General features: G+C 35.4%; 3 protein-coding genes across 3 annotated transcripts; 1 reads left to right on the top strand and 2 right to left on the bottom strand.

Annotated features, from left to right (window-relative positions):
- Positions 1-230: 230 nt before the first annotated feature.
- On the bottom strand, positions 231-6,590 carry LOC115951259. The gene is made up of 10 exons (XM_031068442.1): positions 6,280-6,590; positions 5,874-6,189; positions 4,996-5,038; positions 4,644-4,892; positions 4,414-4,459; positions 4,217-4,315; positions 3,248-3,316; positions 2,826-3,150; positions 1,806-1,939; positions 231-1,326 (listed from the first exon to the last, which is right to left on the bottom strand). The coding sequence occupies exons 4-10, from the start codon at positions 4,706-4,708 to the stop codon at positions 310-312; spliced, it is 1,755 nt and encodes a 584-aa protein (XP_030924302.1). The 5' UTR covers positions 4,709-4,892; positions 4,996-5,038; positions 5,874-6,189; positions 6,280-6,590; the 3' UTR covers positions 231-309.
- Positions 6,591-7,460: 870 nt separating this feature from the next.
- On the top strand, positions 7,461-10,611 carry LOC115953383 (E3 ubiquitin-protein ligase Praja-2). Its single transcript, XM_031071013.1, has 2 exons — positions 7,461-7,774; positions 8,744-10,611. The coding sequence occupies exon 2, from the start codon at positions 8,750-8,752 to the stop codon at positions 10,472-10,474; it is 1,725 nt and encodes a 574-aa protein (XP_030926873.1). The 5' UTR covers positions 7,461-7,774; positions 8,744-8,749; the 3' UTR covers positions 10,475-10,611.
- A 1,093-nt stretch (positions 10,612-11,704) lies between these two features.
- LOC115953616 (protein PIN-LIKES 6) lies at positions 11,705-18,347 on the bottom strand. The gene is made up of 11 exons (XM_031071352.1): positions 18,130-18,347; positions 17,448-17,802; positions 17,206-17,285; positions 16,971-17,095; positions 16,216-16,337; positions 15,816-16,022; positions 14,752-14,826; positions 14,386-14,486; positions 13,577-13,629; positions 13,278-13,466; positions 11,705-11,992 (listed from the first exon to the last, which is right to left on the bottom strand). Exons 2-11 carry the CDS (start codon positions 17,652-17,654, stop codon positions 11,871-11,873), a joined length of 1,281 nt encoding a protein of 426 aa, XP_030927212.1. The 5' UTR covers positions 17,655-17,802; positions 18,130-18,347; the 3' UTR covers positions 11,705-11,870.
- Between the last annotated feature and the right edge of the window lie 917 nt (positions 18,348-19,264).

A 19,264-nucleotide genomic window follows, 5' to 3' on the forward strand; every position in this document is an offset into this window, starting at 1 on the left:
CCAACCTCCCTCTGGTTCTTTAGTTGACCAAGGTGTAAGCCTAGCTGCCTGGTCCAGTTATATTCCATTACATAAAATGGTATAAATGCTGAAAAATGTTTTCACTAGCTTCTTCTTTTGGTTTCTTGACAAACATTGGAATTTGGAAATCCTTTTCTACGTTTAGTTGATTTACTTGGCAAGCTATATCTGGTTCAACACAAGCAAAGCTAATCATAGAACAAGAAAAAGACGAAAGAACACAAATTTGGAAATCAATATTCACTTTTATCTCTCTATGTTTCCATAAACTAGAGTCCTACATATTTCTTACAGCTGAAGAGCTAAATCAGTATGATGACTACCTATTGAAGATGGTTGTTGATTATCACTATGAGGCTCTACTTGACGAGTACAGGTTGAAGAAGTTTGGTAAGTCATTTTGGCTCTAGAGGTCTCCTCACTACATGCACTCATCTGGTCAAGACGTGTTTTCAAATATGGCAGATCAAAAATAAATTGGGAAGCCTGTGGCACGGGTTGGTCTGATTTCAAAATTTGACCTGACTTGGATGAGCTCCAAACTCCATCACCAGAGCCTTGTGCAGCTATGGCTTGGTCATGACCTGCCAGATACTCCAAACTTGAGTTGTGCATGGAGTCCTTAGTTTGACTAGAACTTGACAGTCCATTCCTGCCCAAGGTTCGTAGAGGCCATGAAGACAGAGATGCGTAACTGTTTTTCGATAAAGATTCCGACTCAGTTGACTTAATAAACTCAGAAGCTGAATCCAATAATTGTGCTTGATGATCAAAATTGCCCTTGTTCATTTCCAATGTTGTTGACTTGTTGCCCGTGTTTGGAAATTCAGCACCCAAGCAATTCAAATCTCCAGTACCAGCTGCGGAGGAATATGAACCAAATGGAAAATCCCAACTCCGATCCTCATAAATTTTGTTCTTGCCAAGAACATTGAGAAATTTCTTCTCATCACTGGCATGAACTTCCCCAACGTTGGCCTCTTTTCCTCTGCCAGCATCCCCCAAATTCATTGTGTCACAGGAGTTTTTTAAGAGAGATGGTTTCCCATAGTGGTGGTCCAGGAAATTCTGAGATGTTGGGGTTTTGCTTATGGTATTAAGAGTACTAGGCCCCCATTGGACAGGGTTAGATGCCATGTCAGCATGACATTTTTGAGCTGGGAACCAATAATTGGAAGTTTGGTAATTGGATGTATCAGCTGACAGTCCAAGCAACTTTCGCTCAGCAATCATTTTGGCTGTTGGTCCCAAACCTTCAACAAATAGCATCAAGCTTTCTCTATAACTAATCTCCTGCTGACTCACCTACAACATAATAAAAATTTGTCAGCCTTCATGGTTGATTTGTGAACCACACAAAAATGAAAACTTAGTTGTTTTTTTTAGGGGGGCAAACGCCTAGAAGCTGGATGCATTTTTTCATGTCAGAATGCACCTTCTGCCCTCTTTGTCTAGACTCTTAGATAGTTGGGCTAAAGTTCTTGGCAGAACCCTCTTGGCATAAATGCATGAATTATGTGTTGTCCCACCAAAAGGTTAAAAATATAAATAAAGGTATGAATAAAGAAAGGGGAATCATGTAAAGCTGGTAGATTTGGACATCACTGGTATTTGGTAAAGGTGGCAGCCACCACATAAAGTAGGTTTCGTTAATACATGCATAACACATATTATTGGGCAACATGGGCTATCTATATCATTGGTCTCACGTATTTTCTAATGCACATGAAGGCATATTATCTGTATCAAATAAAATCAACAAGTTTGGATTTGCAAGAGCTTACATGCTCAAGTGGTTTCAAAGAACTATAAATTGTTGAAAAATTTGATTCATTCTCATTGAGGAAAGACATCCAAGGTCTATATGTACAACGGCGGTCTACTTCAAAAGAGCTAAATCTTCTACCATCTTTTGCACCTGTCAGAAAAGAAAAGGCTATTAGGTTTCGACTTCAACTTCATTCAAGTAGTGCATGGACGTACAAATAACCGTTGAAGCATACAGAAGAGAAAATAAAAGGAAATCACAGCCAGAACTAAATTTTTAAGAAGTATTTCCTTAGATATTTTAAAAAGCTTAAACCAATACAGTAAGAATTATTTAGTGCAAACAAAAAAAAAAAAAAAAGAAAAAAAAAGAAGAAGTTGGATTCTATGAAAAACCAGAACTGATGACAAATGTTGAAAATTTTAGTTGCAAAGTTGGTAAACAGCTAGGTGAACCAGTGATTATTCTGGAAGAACCATCAAGAATATTTCCTGAATGTCACCATAATAACAAAATAATCTACCCATACTAATAAGACAGCATTCTTAATACAAAGTTCTATCTAGTATCACTTAAAATGGAAGGACAAAAGAGTTGCTGATTAGAGTAATTTTAGGATTGTATATAATGCAAAAGATGACCCTTCAATTGCTTCCTGAAGTTCAGGGGCATGCTGACTAAAGTGAGGATAGAGATGTCTCAAAAAAAGGGATGTGCAATCACACTGGAAAATTTGACACATATGTTTGGGCAACAGCCAGCTACCATGTATTAGTGAATTTAACAACTTATAAAATTCAGTGAGTTAGGATGATTTCCTTATATTCCAGATAAGAAAATCCTATATTTGGTCTTCTTTTCCTATTACTTATGACTCAGATATATAAACAAAGTCGGGAGGATCTTGCATCTACACAGATCCCATATATTACTTTTCCCATATATTTAATATTCTCACAAGAAATAATCACTTGCATCTACACAGATGTATATGAAATTTTAAGGTTAGAATGTAGGAAAAGATTTGCTCTCTTACCAGAAAGAAGTGCAGGGTCCATTGCATCAAAACGAGTAGCAATACCAGAGCACTGAGAATTTAGTTGGAAACTTCTCCCCAGATTTGATGAATTGCGAAATGATGGTATTGTATTTGAGGATATATCAATCATCATGCTACTGGATTTTACATTTGTGGGAAGCATAGGAAGAGAGGTCTTAATTGAACCCCTAGCTTCACTTTGGGGCCTCCTACCACTTCTTCTTCGTCTTCTTTTTGTATCTGAGAACTCCAATTCAAAATTCTCAGGATCAGTTTTCAGAACATGGAAAATCTTTGTAGCTAGTTCATGTATTGCGCGAGCCTGTAAAAATGAAGGGCTGTTGTTCAGCAGATGAAGAGAATCTAGATTTTATCATTGAAAAACTACTGCTACATTTGCAGAGATTAAATGATTATACCTGTCTGAAATAAATGGTAGCTGAAGAATTAAAATGCATCGCATTTTTAGGTATTAAAAATACATCATTCTGCAGAGAAGTCCAAACAATAACCAGTTAGATAATCAGATTTTCGTGCTGTTCTAATAATGCAACAGATGCACATCTTTAACAGCCAAATAAATTGATTTCTTCATACTTAATAAACTTGATCTTTATATTTTATCCTTCATGTCCAGGATTAAGTCCTGGATCATTAGAAAGGAATCCAAAGAAAAATAGAGAAACAAAGAATATCAATATTGTGTAAACAAATAGTTTACACAACCTCCAAGATCATATATAACAACCGTTGTGAATTTGAGCCCAAATTATCACCATATGATCATATGTAACAACTATTGTAAATTTGAGCCAGATTAGAAAGAATTATCACCATGTGATCATATGAAATTGTAATAAATTTGTGCAGAAATAAAAAAAGTGGAGTGAGAAACAAGAAAGTTGCAGTTCAATGTTTTGTGACACTGAATGTTAGAAATCATAAGATTATCTGACCTATGACTTTTTAAATTGAAACAGACAAGTTGACCCTGAATGTAGTCTGAGCATTCTATTAAAGAGGATATGTCATGCATACTATTAGTAACTGTTCCCCAGTTGTATATGTCGTGCATACTTGGGTGACTCATTTTTACTGTTTGAATAAGATTTTATTACTTTAAAAAAAAAAATTAGTAACTTTTTTTGAAACAGAGTAATGTATTTATGTTCTAAGGTTTGTAGATATCTTTGGTACAACAAGAGAAGGGCACTCTAGCAAGATCTGACACATTACAGAATACACACTTTCAGGAATATGATATCAAATAGCTGAATTTTTAAGTTTACAAACCCACAATTAGAGATGTTCCCAGTTGATGTATGGTGAAAAAAGAAGAATGCCTTCCTATTCAATTCAGAGATGTAATTTTGAAGAAGCAAGCAAACCTCAAATTGTTCAAGACTTCTATACATTCCCTCATGAAGTTTAGCCCTCATAGTGCCGAAATCCATAGGCTCTTCAATGATTTCATAGTAATCTTCAGCCTTATAAGAACACAAATCTCCATCAATATATTGAACAAGAAGGGGAAATAGCAGTGTCCGTGATATAAGATGAGAGGAACTGATAAGCAAATACATACCTCATTCGGGTCAACTGGTTCAGCAAATATTTCATGTGTGTCTCTCCTAAATGTAAAAAGAATGCATTTCAATATAAGCAATGAATCAGGAATTTATAATAGAATCATTCTCATTTACCATAATTTATGATACTTCCTTGCTATATTTAATCAATTCAAAGACCTTTTCTCACCACCTTTAAGAATGCTCTAAAATATGAACACAAAGAAAGTAATAAAACAATAAGCACCTTTGTAAGACATCAAGAACAAGCTCAAGAATACGTTTTTCTGGCATCCATGGTGCAGATGGCATGCGGGATGGTTTATCTGATGCAAGAAGTGTCTATGTTATATATGAAGTTTCCATTGTCACAAACAATGAATTAAGTTAATGGTTCTACAATTCGCAATATCCATAAAGAAAAGGAGCTAACTAGTGTAGGTAGCGTGATCTTCATGTCTTGGGCTATCTTCACTCTGTGCAACAACTGGTTGATCTGACATAGAAACAAATGAATCACATAATTATAACACCATTGTGATAGAAACCCAAAAGTGCATAATTTACAATTCTAACTCCGTTGGAGCAAAAGGACTCACCACTATCAGTATGATGATCTTTGTAAATGGGTTTTGTGCCACCCTGCATGTCAGTTCAAATGGGATGATGAGAATAAAACTTGCAGAACATGGTGGGGGATTAATATTATCTTACACAACCAACTTTGAAGACCAAAAACAAGCACAGCATCATGGGAACCATGAACAACTAGTTACTTGGAACACAATTTCATTTTGTTTAGTCATTTCATTGCATTAGTGTTAATGCTTTGTGAGTGATTGAAAATTAAAGTAATGTCAGAAAATAAGGAGGTGCTGAAATTAAAGTGGGATGTGTCAGTGCCTTTGAAATTGTAACTGGGTGAAAACTAATGCTCATATTATGATACACAGAAGAATGGGCATCAATTCTTATTGCAAATTAAGTATTTTTTTTTTAAATTTTTGTAGAGACGATAGGATTTGAACCTATGATGTCCACTCCACTCCACTCCACTCCATGATGATAACATCAGGCCAAGAAACCAAATGATCTTGGTGGAGGGAGGATTTGAATCAGGTCTCTCATTCAACCACAAAAAACTTTATAGTTGAGCCAAGTATTAGTAAATTTATGTTAACAGAAGCCGTGAAAGAAGAGACAATTATGGCATTGTGCAGATCGAAGTCATTAGTAACGGTTAACAGAAACGGGTACCACGTTTCGTTTAGACCCTTGCTTGTACTTTCACTTTCTCCTAAAAAACAAAAGCGCACCACAACAACAAAGTTGACATTTTGTGAACAGGAAAAGATATTATAACAATAATAAATGATACCCACATGGAAATGCAACCAACATGAAAAATTTGTTACACCATTGTTATTAATAATAAAATAAAATGTAAATAATGGGGGGGACAATACAAAAATAGGACCTTTTGTTGTTGTTGTTGTAGTGGTCGGGGTGAAAGAGAAGTAGAAGTTGAAGCAACATCTTGAAGTGGTTTGAGTCTTCTCTTCTTTGTGGCCCTTGTCCTTGTCGCTGGTCCCTGAGTCGGAGTTTGAGCCTGAGCCTGAGCCTGAGCCTGAGCATCACTTCCACTAAGTTTTGAGCTTTTGGAGTGAGAGTGTGAGACCCCAAAATTAGGGTGAGTCTCATTCACATTTACATTCACATTCTGGGCCTTGGACGCTGATATCCGCGGGCTCCTCCTGTGGCCCTCCCTCCATATTGGCTTTCTTAATTTTTTCCTACATTTGTATATTTTACACAAATATTAGTAACCCATTTTCAGATTTTGAAGAACAAAATGAAGAATGGCTTCTGAGAAGTAAACTCACCTGGACATTGGTAGGGATTGAAGAGAAGGACGAGACAGCAGTGGTCGTTTTAGCTAATCAGTTATATAGAAAATAGAGGAAATGAGGAATGTGACGTGAGAGAGAGAGAAGAGAGAAAACATGATTCAGGTACAGCTAAGCAAATGGAAATGGAAATGGAAATGGATGTGGCTTGGTTTGGTTTCTGTTTAAGGAGATATGAAAAATCCCAGACTAGGAAATAACATTAAAAGTAAAACCTCAAAATAATAAAAAATAAAGTTTGGTTTTTTATTATTATTATTTTATTTGGCTTCCAATTATAACAATGTGAGAGTTTTATGACTTAAGAGTTATGACTTAAGAGAGAGAGAGAGAGAGAGAGAGAGAGAGAGAAGGATAATTCACCACCTTTACTTGCCCCAGAATCCCATTGGGGCTCACATGAGAATTTCAGAATTAATATTGACTCACAATTACTTTTTTTATTATTATTAAGAAAAGAGCAACAATGGGCTTCTTATACTACTTCAGTGGTGTGGATTAGACTGAAGATGGGCTGGACTCAGGAAGGCCCAAATGAATTCTGCATCAAACATTGTTAAGTTAAAGAGGATGGCCCATTTCAATCCGACAAATTAGTAATAATTAGAGTAACGGTGTAACAAACAACTTTTGTCAGTTTACCGATTCTTATGGACGACAACTCTTTTGTATCTATCTTTTTGCCAAAATTTTGATTATCTACTTGTTTACATTTTCATAAATTTCTTAGTAATTTTTGTAATACAATTCACTATGCCATATAAGGATTGTGACCAAAAAAAAAAAATTGTAACACACAAATTGCGTCCACGTATTTTTTCCTGGCAAGACCTACCTTTTTACCTAACCTCAATTGGAACTTGGAAGGTAAAGTAAGCAGAGGAAGAAAGAAAGAAAAAAGTGAACTGCGTTGTCTATGCTATGCAATGACTTTAAGTCCTGAAAGTCTCCATTAAATTCCAAACTAAAAAAAGTAGTAATCATAGTAGTATATTAGGAGTATTTTTTGTTGAGACCAATTAGTAAAGTTTTTGATAATTCAACTCTCATTTACGTCAAAAATTAATTAATATATTGGTCTGATAAAAGAAGTAGGAAAACGCTACGCGTCCAAACTTTCTTTTAAAAAAAAAATTAGAAGTAATTTTGTTTTGTTTTGTAAAGTAGTGAGAATTGTGAAATTGAAGAGGTCCACTTTTTTGGTTTGAGCGAGGAATAGGAATAGCATCCAAAGTCTTTTTAAAAAGTCTTTTCTTTGTTCAAATCAATCTGATGACCCTATTATGTCATTTGCTTGGTAATTTCATTCCTGGCTTTTTCTCTGTATTGAAGCTGAAGAGTGAAGACTGAAAGACCCATCCTCATCGATACAGATTAAGACCCTTTTGGCGTCTAATTCAGAGGAGAACCCACCCATCCACCCACATGTGCTAATTTCTCTAAGATCTCATTCCTCTTTCTCGTTTTCCTGGTAATCATTTACTACCGTTTCATCCTTGGTTTTTTATGCAATTGTATATTCATCAATCATGATTTTGCATCTGGGTTTTTCTTAAATTTTCATATCTCTTTCGAATTTTAACTTGTAGATTGATTTTATCTATTTTTTAAAAGCACATCCCCAATTGGCAACTTAAAAGTTTCACCTTTTCTCTTTGCGTGTTTAGTTGGTATCAAAATTGTTGTGAATTTGGTCTCAATTAGTTTGGTTTTGCCGCAGACAAATTAGGAAGTAGCATAGAAACACAGCCAATTGGGTTTCATAATACTTCACAGCTTTAGGTGAATGAACTTGTAATTGTAAAAGACAGGTTGTCATAATGTGATTCTTTTCTTATACTACTTGGAAATGCCTTTGGTGGAGAGTCACTTGAGATTGCTTAGTCATGTTCATAGGAATGCGAGAGAAAAAGTGAGTTTAATTCAAGTTGAGGGAACCAAAAAAGGTAGGTGAAGATAGAATTAGTAAAATAGGATGTGTCAATTAAGGAAGTAACAAAGAGTATGACTTCATATAGAATGGAGTGGTGGATAAGAATACAGTAGCCAACGCTAATTAGTCTGTTAAGGATTCATAGCTGACCCACAATTTTTGGTACTAATGCTTGGTTGTTGTATGGGGTATAGAGTCCGCCATGAAAGGGTTAATGAAAGAGAGTGGAAGCATGGAATTGGGAAGTTCAGTGTCTCTAGAGGGAAAGAGGAAGATGGTTAATGGAAAGGGTGGACAAAAATTTCCAATTTTTAAAAATATTTATATGATAATGAAAACATTATGTTTCGAGAATTGCCCTTCACGGTCATTTTTATTACTCATTTGTTTCCACTCATAGTTATGCTTATGTTGCCTGTCATTGACACAGCACTATTAGTCTTCATTGCACTTCGATTATTTGCCACCATTTTCTTTTATAAAAAAAACTTATGGTCTTTGGTCCAGTTTCAAATGGATGCAGACACACCAAGAATCCCAGAACAGTTGCCTCAGTCCAATGCCCATGGCCGCATTAATAGTGGTTTGATTGTTGACCATTCTGTCCAACCAGCAGCATGTGGTTTATGCCAAAGAATCCTTTCTCCTGAAAATGAGGCAAGTGGTGACCTCCAGACCATTGGTATATGTGGGGACTGTAAATTCTTAATTCTTGAAGATCATTGGACCCCCAGGCAAGACTCATATCAGCGTAGGGCATCTAGAGGAAGAAGAACCAGGTACAGCAGTTCTGAGTCTGTTGAATATCACTTCTCACAAGAACTTTCACATGTAATTAACCAGGCTAGGCAAAACCAATCAAGTGTCTCTGGGTATGAGGATCAACCTTCAGATGGTGATGCTTCGGTTAGGTTATTGCAGCACTCAAGTTCCCGCTCTACCCCAAGTGGATCTGGAATATGGCGGCGAGTACTCTCTGATACTGAAAGTGATGGTTTTGATCATCCGGACTCCCTTTATGGGGAGAGTGAATCAAATGTCAGTTTTGGTCAGTACAGGGTTTTTCATGGTGAGAGTGATGCCATTTCTTTTAGTGCCTATGGAGGGGATTCTGATGCTTCTGTAGATGGACATAGTTTCCTGGACCGTGAAATGTCTGTTCAACCAGATGATGGCAGCGTTTTTGAAAGTGATACTGATATTGATCCTATGCATGCTGGCCTTGACCAATGGGACTCTGAAGAAGACGAAGATGAAGAAGAAGAAGAAGAAGAAGAAGAGGAAGAAGAAGAAGAAGAAGAAGGAGAGGGAGAAGGAGAAGGAGAAGAAGAAGAAGGTGAGTGGGAAGAAGCTGATGCTGAAGATGATGCAGAAGCATTAACTGAATATGAATATCAAACTTTTTTCACTTCTGAGGCTCCGACTTGGAGAGGCAGGCAAGGTTCACAAACATTTATTCATACCATCTTTGCTAACTCAGAGGAAGAAGAGTTACCGCCTTATGTCAGGAATTCTGGGGATTATCTTGATGCAAGAGGCTTTGAAGAACTGCTTGTACATCTTGCTGAGACTGAAAGCTCTAGACGAGGAGCACCTCCTGCAGCCGTGTCTTTTGTAAATAGTCTGCCTCGTGTAGTCATTAATGAGGAGCATCAGAAGCATGAAGGCTTAGCATGTGCAATATGCAAAGAAGTTCTACCCATTGGCACCGAAGTAAATCAGCTTCCCTGCTTTCACCTCTATCACCCTTCATGTATCTTGCCGTGGTTGAGCACACGAAATTCATGTCCCCTTTGTCGGTATGAGCTTCCTACTGATGACAAAGATTATGAAGAGGGGAAGCAGAACAATAGTGGTGGAGTGGGAATCCATGAAATCCAGCAGGAAAATGTCAGTGACGACGATTCTTCTGTTGTCTTTGATGAAGCTGAATCAGATGAAGAGCGTGAACTTAATCAAGGCAGAACAGAGCAGAGAGAACTGCTAGATGTGGATCCTGCTACTAATAGCTCTGGTCGGGAGGGTGGTAGGGGGAGATGGTTTTTTCTTGCTGCTGCTCCTATTGTCGGTCTCATGGGCATTGTGCTCGTGTTGTGGTTAGGCAATCCTCTGATTCAAAGAAGAGAGCCAACAAACCAATGCAGCTTTGTTGATCCTGGCCATCGTCAAATTCACATTTCTACCTCCTCACCCACCCAAAGGGAGAATAGGAGTAGGAGATGGTGGTCATTTTTCTAGGAAGCTCTTTGCTACTGGTAAATATATCAATTGTTTTTGCATTATGCATTGCAGTTTGTGCTATTGACCTGAAGGACATATTCAGGCTGTTGTGCTTTAACTTCTCAATTAGTGGATGTACATCGTGGTTTGACAAATCTTTGTGTGTTACTTTGGAGCCTGTTTGGCACCCTTTACCCCCGCATTCCTCCTTGTACAAAAAAGAGAGGTGAATTCCCTTAACTTTTAAATGGTGTACTGTGTGCACGGCACCTGGATATTTCTTCTACGATACCTAGTAGCCAACTATTGAGATGTGAAGTTGATTTGAGTCTCTAAAAGCATACAATGGTTGCCCAAACTTGCACGCTGTTTACACAGCTAACTTTATTAGTGTATTATCTTCCTTAACTTCAGTCCCTGCTTGCTCCTATCAATTCAAACTGCTTCTTGTAACTTGAACACTACAAGCTAGTTCCTTTAATAATGTTTGAATTATTATAAAATAATAATAATAATAATGTTTGAATTTGCTGACCATCTTTCATAGCATCTCTTTTCTCAACTTTGTGGTCTTTCACTGATAGTCTTGGAAAAAGCAACTCTTAACACTATTTCGATGGGAGGAGGAAAGGGGAGTAGAGAGAAGAAGATGAGGAGAGTTTAATGACTTTGTTTAGATGTTCTTTTAAATGGGGTTTGAGGGGATTTGGAAGGATATATTCTCTCCAATCCAAACCCCGCATTTGTAACTCATCCAATTTATATCTATTTCTGCAGTATTAGTAAAAAAGGGTCATAATTATCAATTATGTGCTCATTCCCATCCTTGCTTTTCTTCCTATTTAATTTCTAAAACATTCAAAGAAAGAAGATTGGAAAATTTCCTTCCCCTTAATTTTTAAAACATCCAAAAAAGGGTAAGAGAGATAAACATTCCCCTCTCCTCTCCTCTCCTTCTCTCTCTTACCCTCTATCTCTTTCCAAACTTCCAAACACACTCTTAACTGGGTTTCATGGAGAGCCAATGATTTGTTGATGGTTGATGCTATATTTGTTGAGTGATAGTTTGTTAAACAAAGTGGGCACTCGGTCCTGTTATGTTATCCCATAAAAGTTCTGTTTCATCAGTCGCAGAAAACAAAATGCAACAAGGATGAGTTTATCGTAACACTCAAGTGATAACGGATTAAGTGGATCCAATATTTATGTTAAGTCTTTTTCTTTGTGTTAATTTATTTTGTGAACACGGAAAAGAAAAAGAATAATAATTACTATCAATAGGGGGCATGATCATGTCTTCCATTACAAGCAAAGGAACTTCCAAGTTTGCAACTAACTAATTTAGCTATTGACATTGATTATATGGATATAGATAGAAAAACCACATGGCCTCGCGACACAGCTTGCTGCAGTTTTAGAATAGAATGTTGAGGTAGAGAACAATCCATCCAGACATTGATATGATAGCAAAAATATGAACCCAGAAGAGGACTGCAGCTGCTTCCCTACCACAACCTCTTAAATTGGCGACAGCACCTACAGACAAGGAATATGTTAATAAGAAAACCAGGTTTCCCTGTTCATATTGCTGCTCAAAGATTATATATTAAGACACCGAAATGCAATCTTTAATTAAAGCCTAATATTCTTAATTTTGGTTCCAATCCTTGTTTTATTGATAGATAAAGTTTTCCTCCAAACAAATTGGGAGGAATCTTCTTCAACTCATTATGTGACAATAGGGATGGAACCAGGATTTGAACTAGGGGGGCCAAAGCATGAACCAAAAAAAATTTCATGTGACATGGTTTATTAAAAAAAAAATCATGGTAGACAAAAAATTGCACTTTATTACCAATATATTTAAGTCAAGAAGGATATAATATGAACCAAAAAAGTTGAAAGTTACAACATGATATTCTAATATTTTTCAAAGAAGAAGAAAAAAAGAAGAAGAGGACTTCGGATTTCCAGATTTTGGGTTATTGGAATTAATATGTTGATTTTATCATGTTGACCAACTCACCAATACGATAAATACTTTTGGATGCAACTGAAAATCACACTAATAAAGTTTTTCAAAACTTTGTTTGAGGATTTTAAAAAATTGGGATATCAATATTAAGAGTTGGCAATGCTACATCATCAATATCGGCTTTTAAAAGAATTTTGCATTTTATCTTTTGAAAAAAAAATAAATATTGTAATTCACTTTCCTATAGTTTATTAATCAATTAAAAAAGTCATATAAATTGTCGTAACCCCGTAAGGGAATTTTTTCTTCTATGAGAATTTTTTGGTTATGAATTATTGAATTATGATATTGGTGATTTGTGAATTTTTTGTTCATAATATATACTATTTAAATTTTTCAAAAAAATTGGGTGGGGGGTGGGGGGGTGGGGGGCATGCCCCTAGTGGGTCCGTCCCTGTTGGCAATTCATAAAACCATTTGTGTTTATAAAATTGCATGATTCATTAAATTATTTTTAAAAGTCACATGACTCGTTAAAAATGTCATTTGACTAGAAGTATATTTGGATTAGTGGTTGGAATCATTCCGTAAAAGGTTGGAGAAATTTCCTTCAAATTAGTTTTGGAGGTAAATTATATCCTCGATCAATTGTTTAGCAGCTTGGAGAAAAGAGAAATATCAATTGTGTTAATTTCCAGCATCCCAGAAATGGTTTGATTGTCAAACTAATTCTTGGTTGCTCAAAATGTCTCCAGAAGCGATAGGTGTCTATATTTTGCAAAATTTTTGTGCCTGTTCTCAAAAATTTGTTGAGGGATGTGTCTAGAGAAGAGAATTGGGCAATACCAGCAAGGACAGATGTCGGCATTGTGTGCTGAAGAAGTAGGACAAATCTGAACATCTTATCCCCGGCTGGGAGGAAACCAAGCTTATCAGCCAACATGACAATGCCAAGTCCTGCAGGAGGCACCAAAACTAACCGTGCAAAAATAATAGCAGCAGTTGTCCGTAGACCAAGCTTTGAACTTCCAGGTCCTGCAAGTAACACATTACACAGCTTTACACAAGGTCCAACCTTGCTAATAAGCAGAATGAAGCCACAGGAGTAGATTAGAGGAAACATGATCAGCATAAAGTCAACTCACCATCAACAAGGTTGCCTCCTAATGCCAACAGGATGCATGGAATCATGGCCTCCCTGACAATCACAAGTATTCTTAATAAAATAAAGACTAATAAGAGATTCAAAAACAACAGTTCACTAGTTCAGTCACAGCATATTCAATCTATAATACATTCTAATAAAAAAAATTTGAAAGAGAGAAAATAAATGAATAGACAAACGACAAAAGCCTTCCAAAATTTGACAAGATTTGAAATTTTGATTTATAAATTCCATGCTAGCTGGCATTAGATATTTCAACCATGTGATGTACAAATTTTTAGAGTATTCCATTCTAGCTTTAAAGCTTATGGATTTTAAATCAGAGGCAAGTGATTAATAATCACAAGGGTAGCAATTACACCAGAAATTCAAACCCAAAATAATAGAAGTAACAAATTAATTCCAATTTGTAAATGAGATATTTAAAAGCTGAGAAATACATAAATAAGCTTCATTTCCAAAGACTTCCTCTGAGATCATGTTTCAGACGCAGTGGAAGATGTTACAACGAATATACATTTCACACACATTCTACATTATCATCATTATTTAAGCTTTCTAGGAAATTTAATGTGCATTTAAAAAGCATATCTGACCCAAAGAAATCAACACCATGCCTCTTTGAGATCCTCAATTTTTTTTGGGAAAAGCATTAATAGTATCATTCAATAGAAATAACCTATAATTTTTAACACTATCAGGTCAGAACTCATAGTGCTTACAAGCTTCTCTAAACAAAAAATGAAGAACATATCAACTTACTAAAACAACTAGAAATAGTAAGCATACCCAAGAATAATGCAACTGTCAGTGAAGAAAAAAAAAGGAGCATCTGCTGTGAAGATCAATTGCTTAAAAAATGGTACCGCACCAAGTAACATGGCTAGAATCTGCATCAAAATGTGAATACCATTTATTAGAGCAGGTATATATCCAATTAGCTTGATCTTGCATTCAAACACCTCAGTTTTCTTGTATCTTATAATGTGTAAAACATCAGAAATTTCTTCTTAGATTAAGTAGGGAAATCAAAAGCTATCAAATAGAAAGGACTCAATTAAGAATTTTTTGAATGCAACTGAAAAATGTAAGATTTCCATCAACCTACTGAAGAGGTAAAGTTAACCAGATAAAGTTCTATAAGTAGAAACTTACGGAAGCGATGATAGGTGGCTGAAGTATTTGCTTCAGCTTCAACTTCTCATACAGGAAAAAAAGTAAACCTTTAAACTGCATCAAATATGAAGACGTAAACTTTCAGTCCAACAAATAAAATATATTCAATTTGAAAAGAGGTAATTAGCTTCCTGATTTTAGAAACTACCAAAAAATATCAGATTCTAAATTCTAATAGTTGGATGACCCATGTTATGTGACCCACAGCAGCAGAACAAAAAGGGGCGATGTATATAGTTACAAAATGTGATGTTCATGTTACCAACATCTTTTCACAATCCTAACTAGCAAAGAGACATAAATTTGTTTTCAACGAACTTATATTGACATTGCACATAGTGCAGATCTAGGTGTCACTGAAGAGGATGATTGTGATCCGCCCATTCAGTCATCATTTAGTTTATAAATAAACTATATACATACTCATTAATACACATAATAGGAGGATGACTCTTTCCTTTGGCCATTTTTTTAAGCTGTTACCTATATATGAAAAACAGATAAATTTTGAATATATATATATATATCATTGCTTGTCCTTAATTTTGGCCAAATGATTAAATTCATCATTTCATATCAACTTAAACTTTTGGGACAAGTGGTAGTTTATTATGGTATTAGTGCAGCTAGTCCTGAGTTCAAACTCTATATCCACTTTGCCTCCCATTTAAAACTAAAATTCCATGTGTTAGGCCCCACTTGTTGAAGGGAGTCTAGGACTATATGTGAGGGAAGTGTTAGAATAGTGATTAAATGATTAAGATCACCTTTTCGTATCGACTAGAGTTTTTAAGATAAGTGGTATTTTATCACCATGCCTATTATAATAAATCATCTACATACAGATGAAGTTCTATAATTTTACATCAGCAGAGAAATAAGATGATAATTTAATATTCCAAAGTCATTACTTTGTCACCAAAGACACATGAAAGGAGCAGCTTTAGATACTAAGGGAAACACTTTTCAAGAGCAATTATTATTGCTGTGGCAACACACTTCCTAACACTTACAGTCGTCGATGAATATCTATTAGTTCTCACCTTTCCTTTCTCTGAAGCAGTTGGCTGATGCTCTTCCTTTGGATTGGCTGATGCTGCCTCCTCGTGTGTAAGCAATGGAAGTTGCTCAGCTGTGGCTTCCTTTGGAGGGTCCTTGATGGGAAGATTTCCATCCTCAATGTCAAAGGTACCTCCGGGAGGAGGCGCCAACATCTGAAACACATATGTGTATAAGATGATGGCACCAACCTAACATACATTATATATATACACAATCTTTAGTACGTGGTAATGATGAAACTTATAGAAAACTAAATATTGAGGGATAGATGAAAAAATGCTTATATATTTAAAAAAATGTGGCTTTCTAATCAACATATTTGAAGCTTGAATAACAATAATCAAAGCTTTAGTGATCAAGTAAGAACTGCTGGAAACCTACCCACTGGCCGAATGAAATATAGGCAGTCCCATCTGTGCTACATTTTTCTGAGTCACCAAAAGGATTAGATTTGTCTCTGCATAGAGCCGCAATCAATACAAGTGGTACGTTCCCAATATTGCCTGTATTCAATGTCAATACACAGAATTCAAGATAAACCAATATGTACAAAGCAGAAAGCCAAAGTAGGCAGAGTGGTTTATATAGATATATCAGAGTACAATGTTGGAATCCATCAAGTGTAAGTGGAATATGTCATACAAAGATAATGATAATCTATTCAAGTTAGGTAATATATGTCTATCCAGATTCCAGAGTAAAGTTGAAAAATTCAATATCAATGCAAATTAACAATGAGTTTGTCATTTTATTTGTTTCTTTTTTGAGCAAATAAACAGGTCTGCCTATGTAGAGGCACATTTATAAAGCTGGTGGTTCCTCTTATCTCACTCTCTTACCTACTTTCCTAACTCACTCTATAATATCTTTCATTAAACATAATTTCAGAATATCTTTGTTCACAGACTTAAGTTCACACTAGAAAGGCTCATATTCAATACAAATAAGTATCCACTAAGTCCAATAATCAGATATGATTCTTTAACTCATCATTTAAGACTCAATTATAACCCATCTATATCTGAGTAGAACTAAATTGGAATGTCAATCTCAAAAGCTTTTAATGAACTTCGAACAATAACAGCCTGCAGAAAATGTGATTCATGTATATGAATGTTCTAGATGCAGTGGCTCACCAATTCCAATTTGTATGATTGAAAACTTGAAAAAAGGGTATGGTGGACGGACAAGCGATGCAACAATGAAACCTATTAAGGATCCTGACATGCTACCCAGAATAACATTCATAGGAATAAACCACCTGCAAACGAATGAAATTGTAATTAAAAAGAAAGAAAGAAAGAAAGAAAGAAAAAAAAAAAAAATCATTGTGGTGCTTTGAAAACATAGATTGAAAAGTATAATTGTTACCATTCAAGCATTTTCTCAATGGTGATAGCTTGACCAAGTTGAGAGAATATCAAACATGGAAGTAAAAGTGAAAAGACCAGCTGCATTACACAAATAGTGGGAACAATGAATTATGGTTTTCAAATTTGCTGATAGGTAAATCTAAGTTGCAGAGTAAGTTAATAATAAGTGAGTATCAGCATGACATATTCAACAACACCAACAAGCATTAGTCTCGAAATTTTGGGGTTGACGAGTATTACCCCATTTAAAAGTTTCCTTCCACTAGCAGGCAAAATGTTGACATATTTGGAAGCCATAAGGAATCCCAAAAAGCACATTGTGAAGACCTTTGCTATTGGCAACACTGCGATTTTGATAGTCCCTAAAAGGGATTCTCCGGCCACTCCCACCCCGGCTTCTGCAGCCGCCTGATTCACCATCGCCACCGCCGATAAAAATCTCTCCATACTGTCTACCTAACAAAACACACACACCTCCGTGGCACATTCACCGGAGACTAATTAACTATTACTCGCAATTTCCTCTTATTCAATTCTAATCAATTAAATCCAAATCCTCATTAAAAATCTTCACCATTCAAAAACCCAAAAAAGCCTGTCATCAAATTCCAGAAACACTATACATCAGTAAACAATAAATTCAAAGAACCAAACAAGGAAAAAAAAACCAAAAAAAAAAGAAAAAAAAAGAATGAATTCACTGTTATTTTTTCAAAGAAGAACAATAAAAGAGTATTGTAAAGGAATTTGGAGCTGGAAAAAAAAAAATACAAAAATACAGTATAAAGAGAGGAAATACAGTTAGATCGGTGGCAATTCACGTGTATAATCTGAATCCAACGAAAATAGCATAGAATTTAAAATACTAAAAATATGAAAGGAAAAGGCATAGAAGATAGAAACAAAGGAAGAGAATGTTTACACGTATTGAAATCCCAAGTAGCTTCCAAACACTTTCTTCTTCAACTCGAATCAATCCACACAAATCTGTTAAGCTTCCCCTTCTTTTGTTTTTCGTTTTTCTTTCCAAGAAAGAAGCGGCTTTCGAGTTGCCTCTAAATTCTGATAAATCCAAATCAGTTGCTTTGGTTTTTTTATTTTTTGGTATCACTTTGTCACCTTCCAATCAAAGTTTTTTTTTTTTTTTTTTTAATTTAAGACTCGAATCGTTTTTTTATATTTGGTATTTGGTTTTTGGTTTTTAGGAGAATGAGAACCGTGACCGTGACTCTATAATATAGGTTGGGGATTAAGTTACCAGAGATACCCTTGCCGCTATGGGGATAATTGTCGAATTTACCCTTTGGTTTAATACTTGTCTGGTCTTCCGTACCAACGGAAATTTCCTCGGGTGTCGTATTCACACTTTTTTTTCCCGGTTCTCAAAATCCCAAAATCCACCAACATATTTTGGTGCATTTACTGCCTCCCACGTGTCCTTTCCCTCTATTTATTTATTTATTACATATTTTTTATAATAACAATGCACTAGTAGTAGTAGAAAATAGAAATCAAGAAAACTCGAAACCATGTTCGTAATCTTGTTGATTTTGAACTTTCTATAATTTAATTCAAACGATAATAGTAAAAATAAGATGACCTCATTCTAGAAATCCTAATCAAAGGATTTTTTTTTGGAAAATAAATTATTTTGGAGTATTTAGTTGTGTTTTTAAAAATACTCAAACAAAAATTTTCAATTGTTTGGTTACATTCCTAAAAATGTTATAGAAAATATATTTTCTACTATTTTCTTACATTTTCTCATCTCCCAAACAAATATATAATATAAAGAAGGAAAAATTTAAATTAAAAAAAATCATGATCAATCTGGTGGGCATTGGTCGCCAGTGGTAATGGTTGGCCACTAGAGACCAAAGACGTTCGTAGTGGGTGAGGGTGAAAATTTGATTGATAAGTTTTCGGTAAAGTAGATAGTGAAAGAGTAAACTAATTTCTGTCATAAGTGCCGTTATTTTACAATTAACTGGAAAATAATTTTCGATTGACCAATATTTTCCGTCACCTCAAATACCCATAAATGCAAACAATATTTT

The sequence above is a fragment of the Quercus lobata genome, chromosome 7 (genome assembly GCF_001633185.2).
Source record: "Quercus lobata isolate SW786 chromosome 7, ValleyOak3.0 Primary Assembly, whole genome shotgun sequence".
Taxonomy (NCBI): Eukaryota; Viridiplantae; Streptophyta; class Magnoliopsida; order Fagales; family Fagaceae; genus Quercus; species Quercus lobata.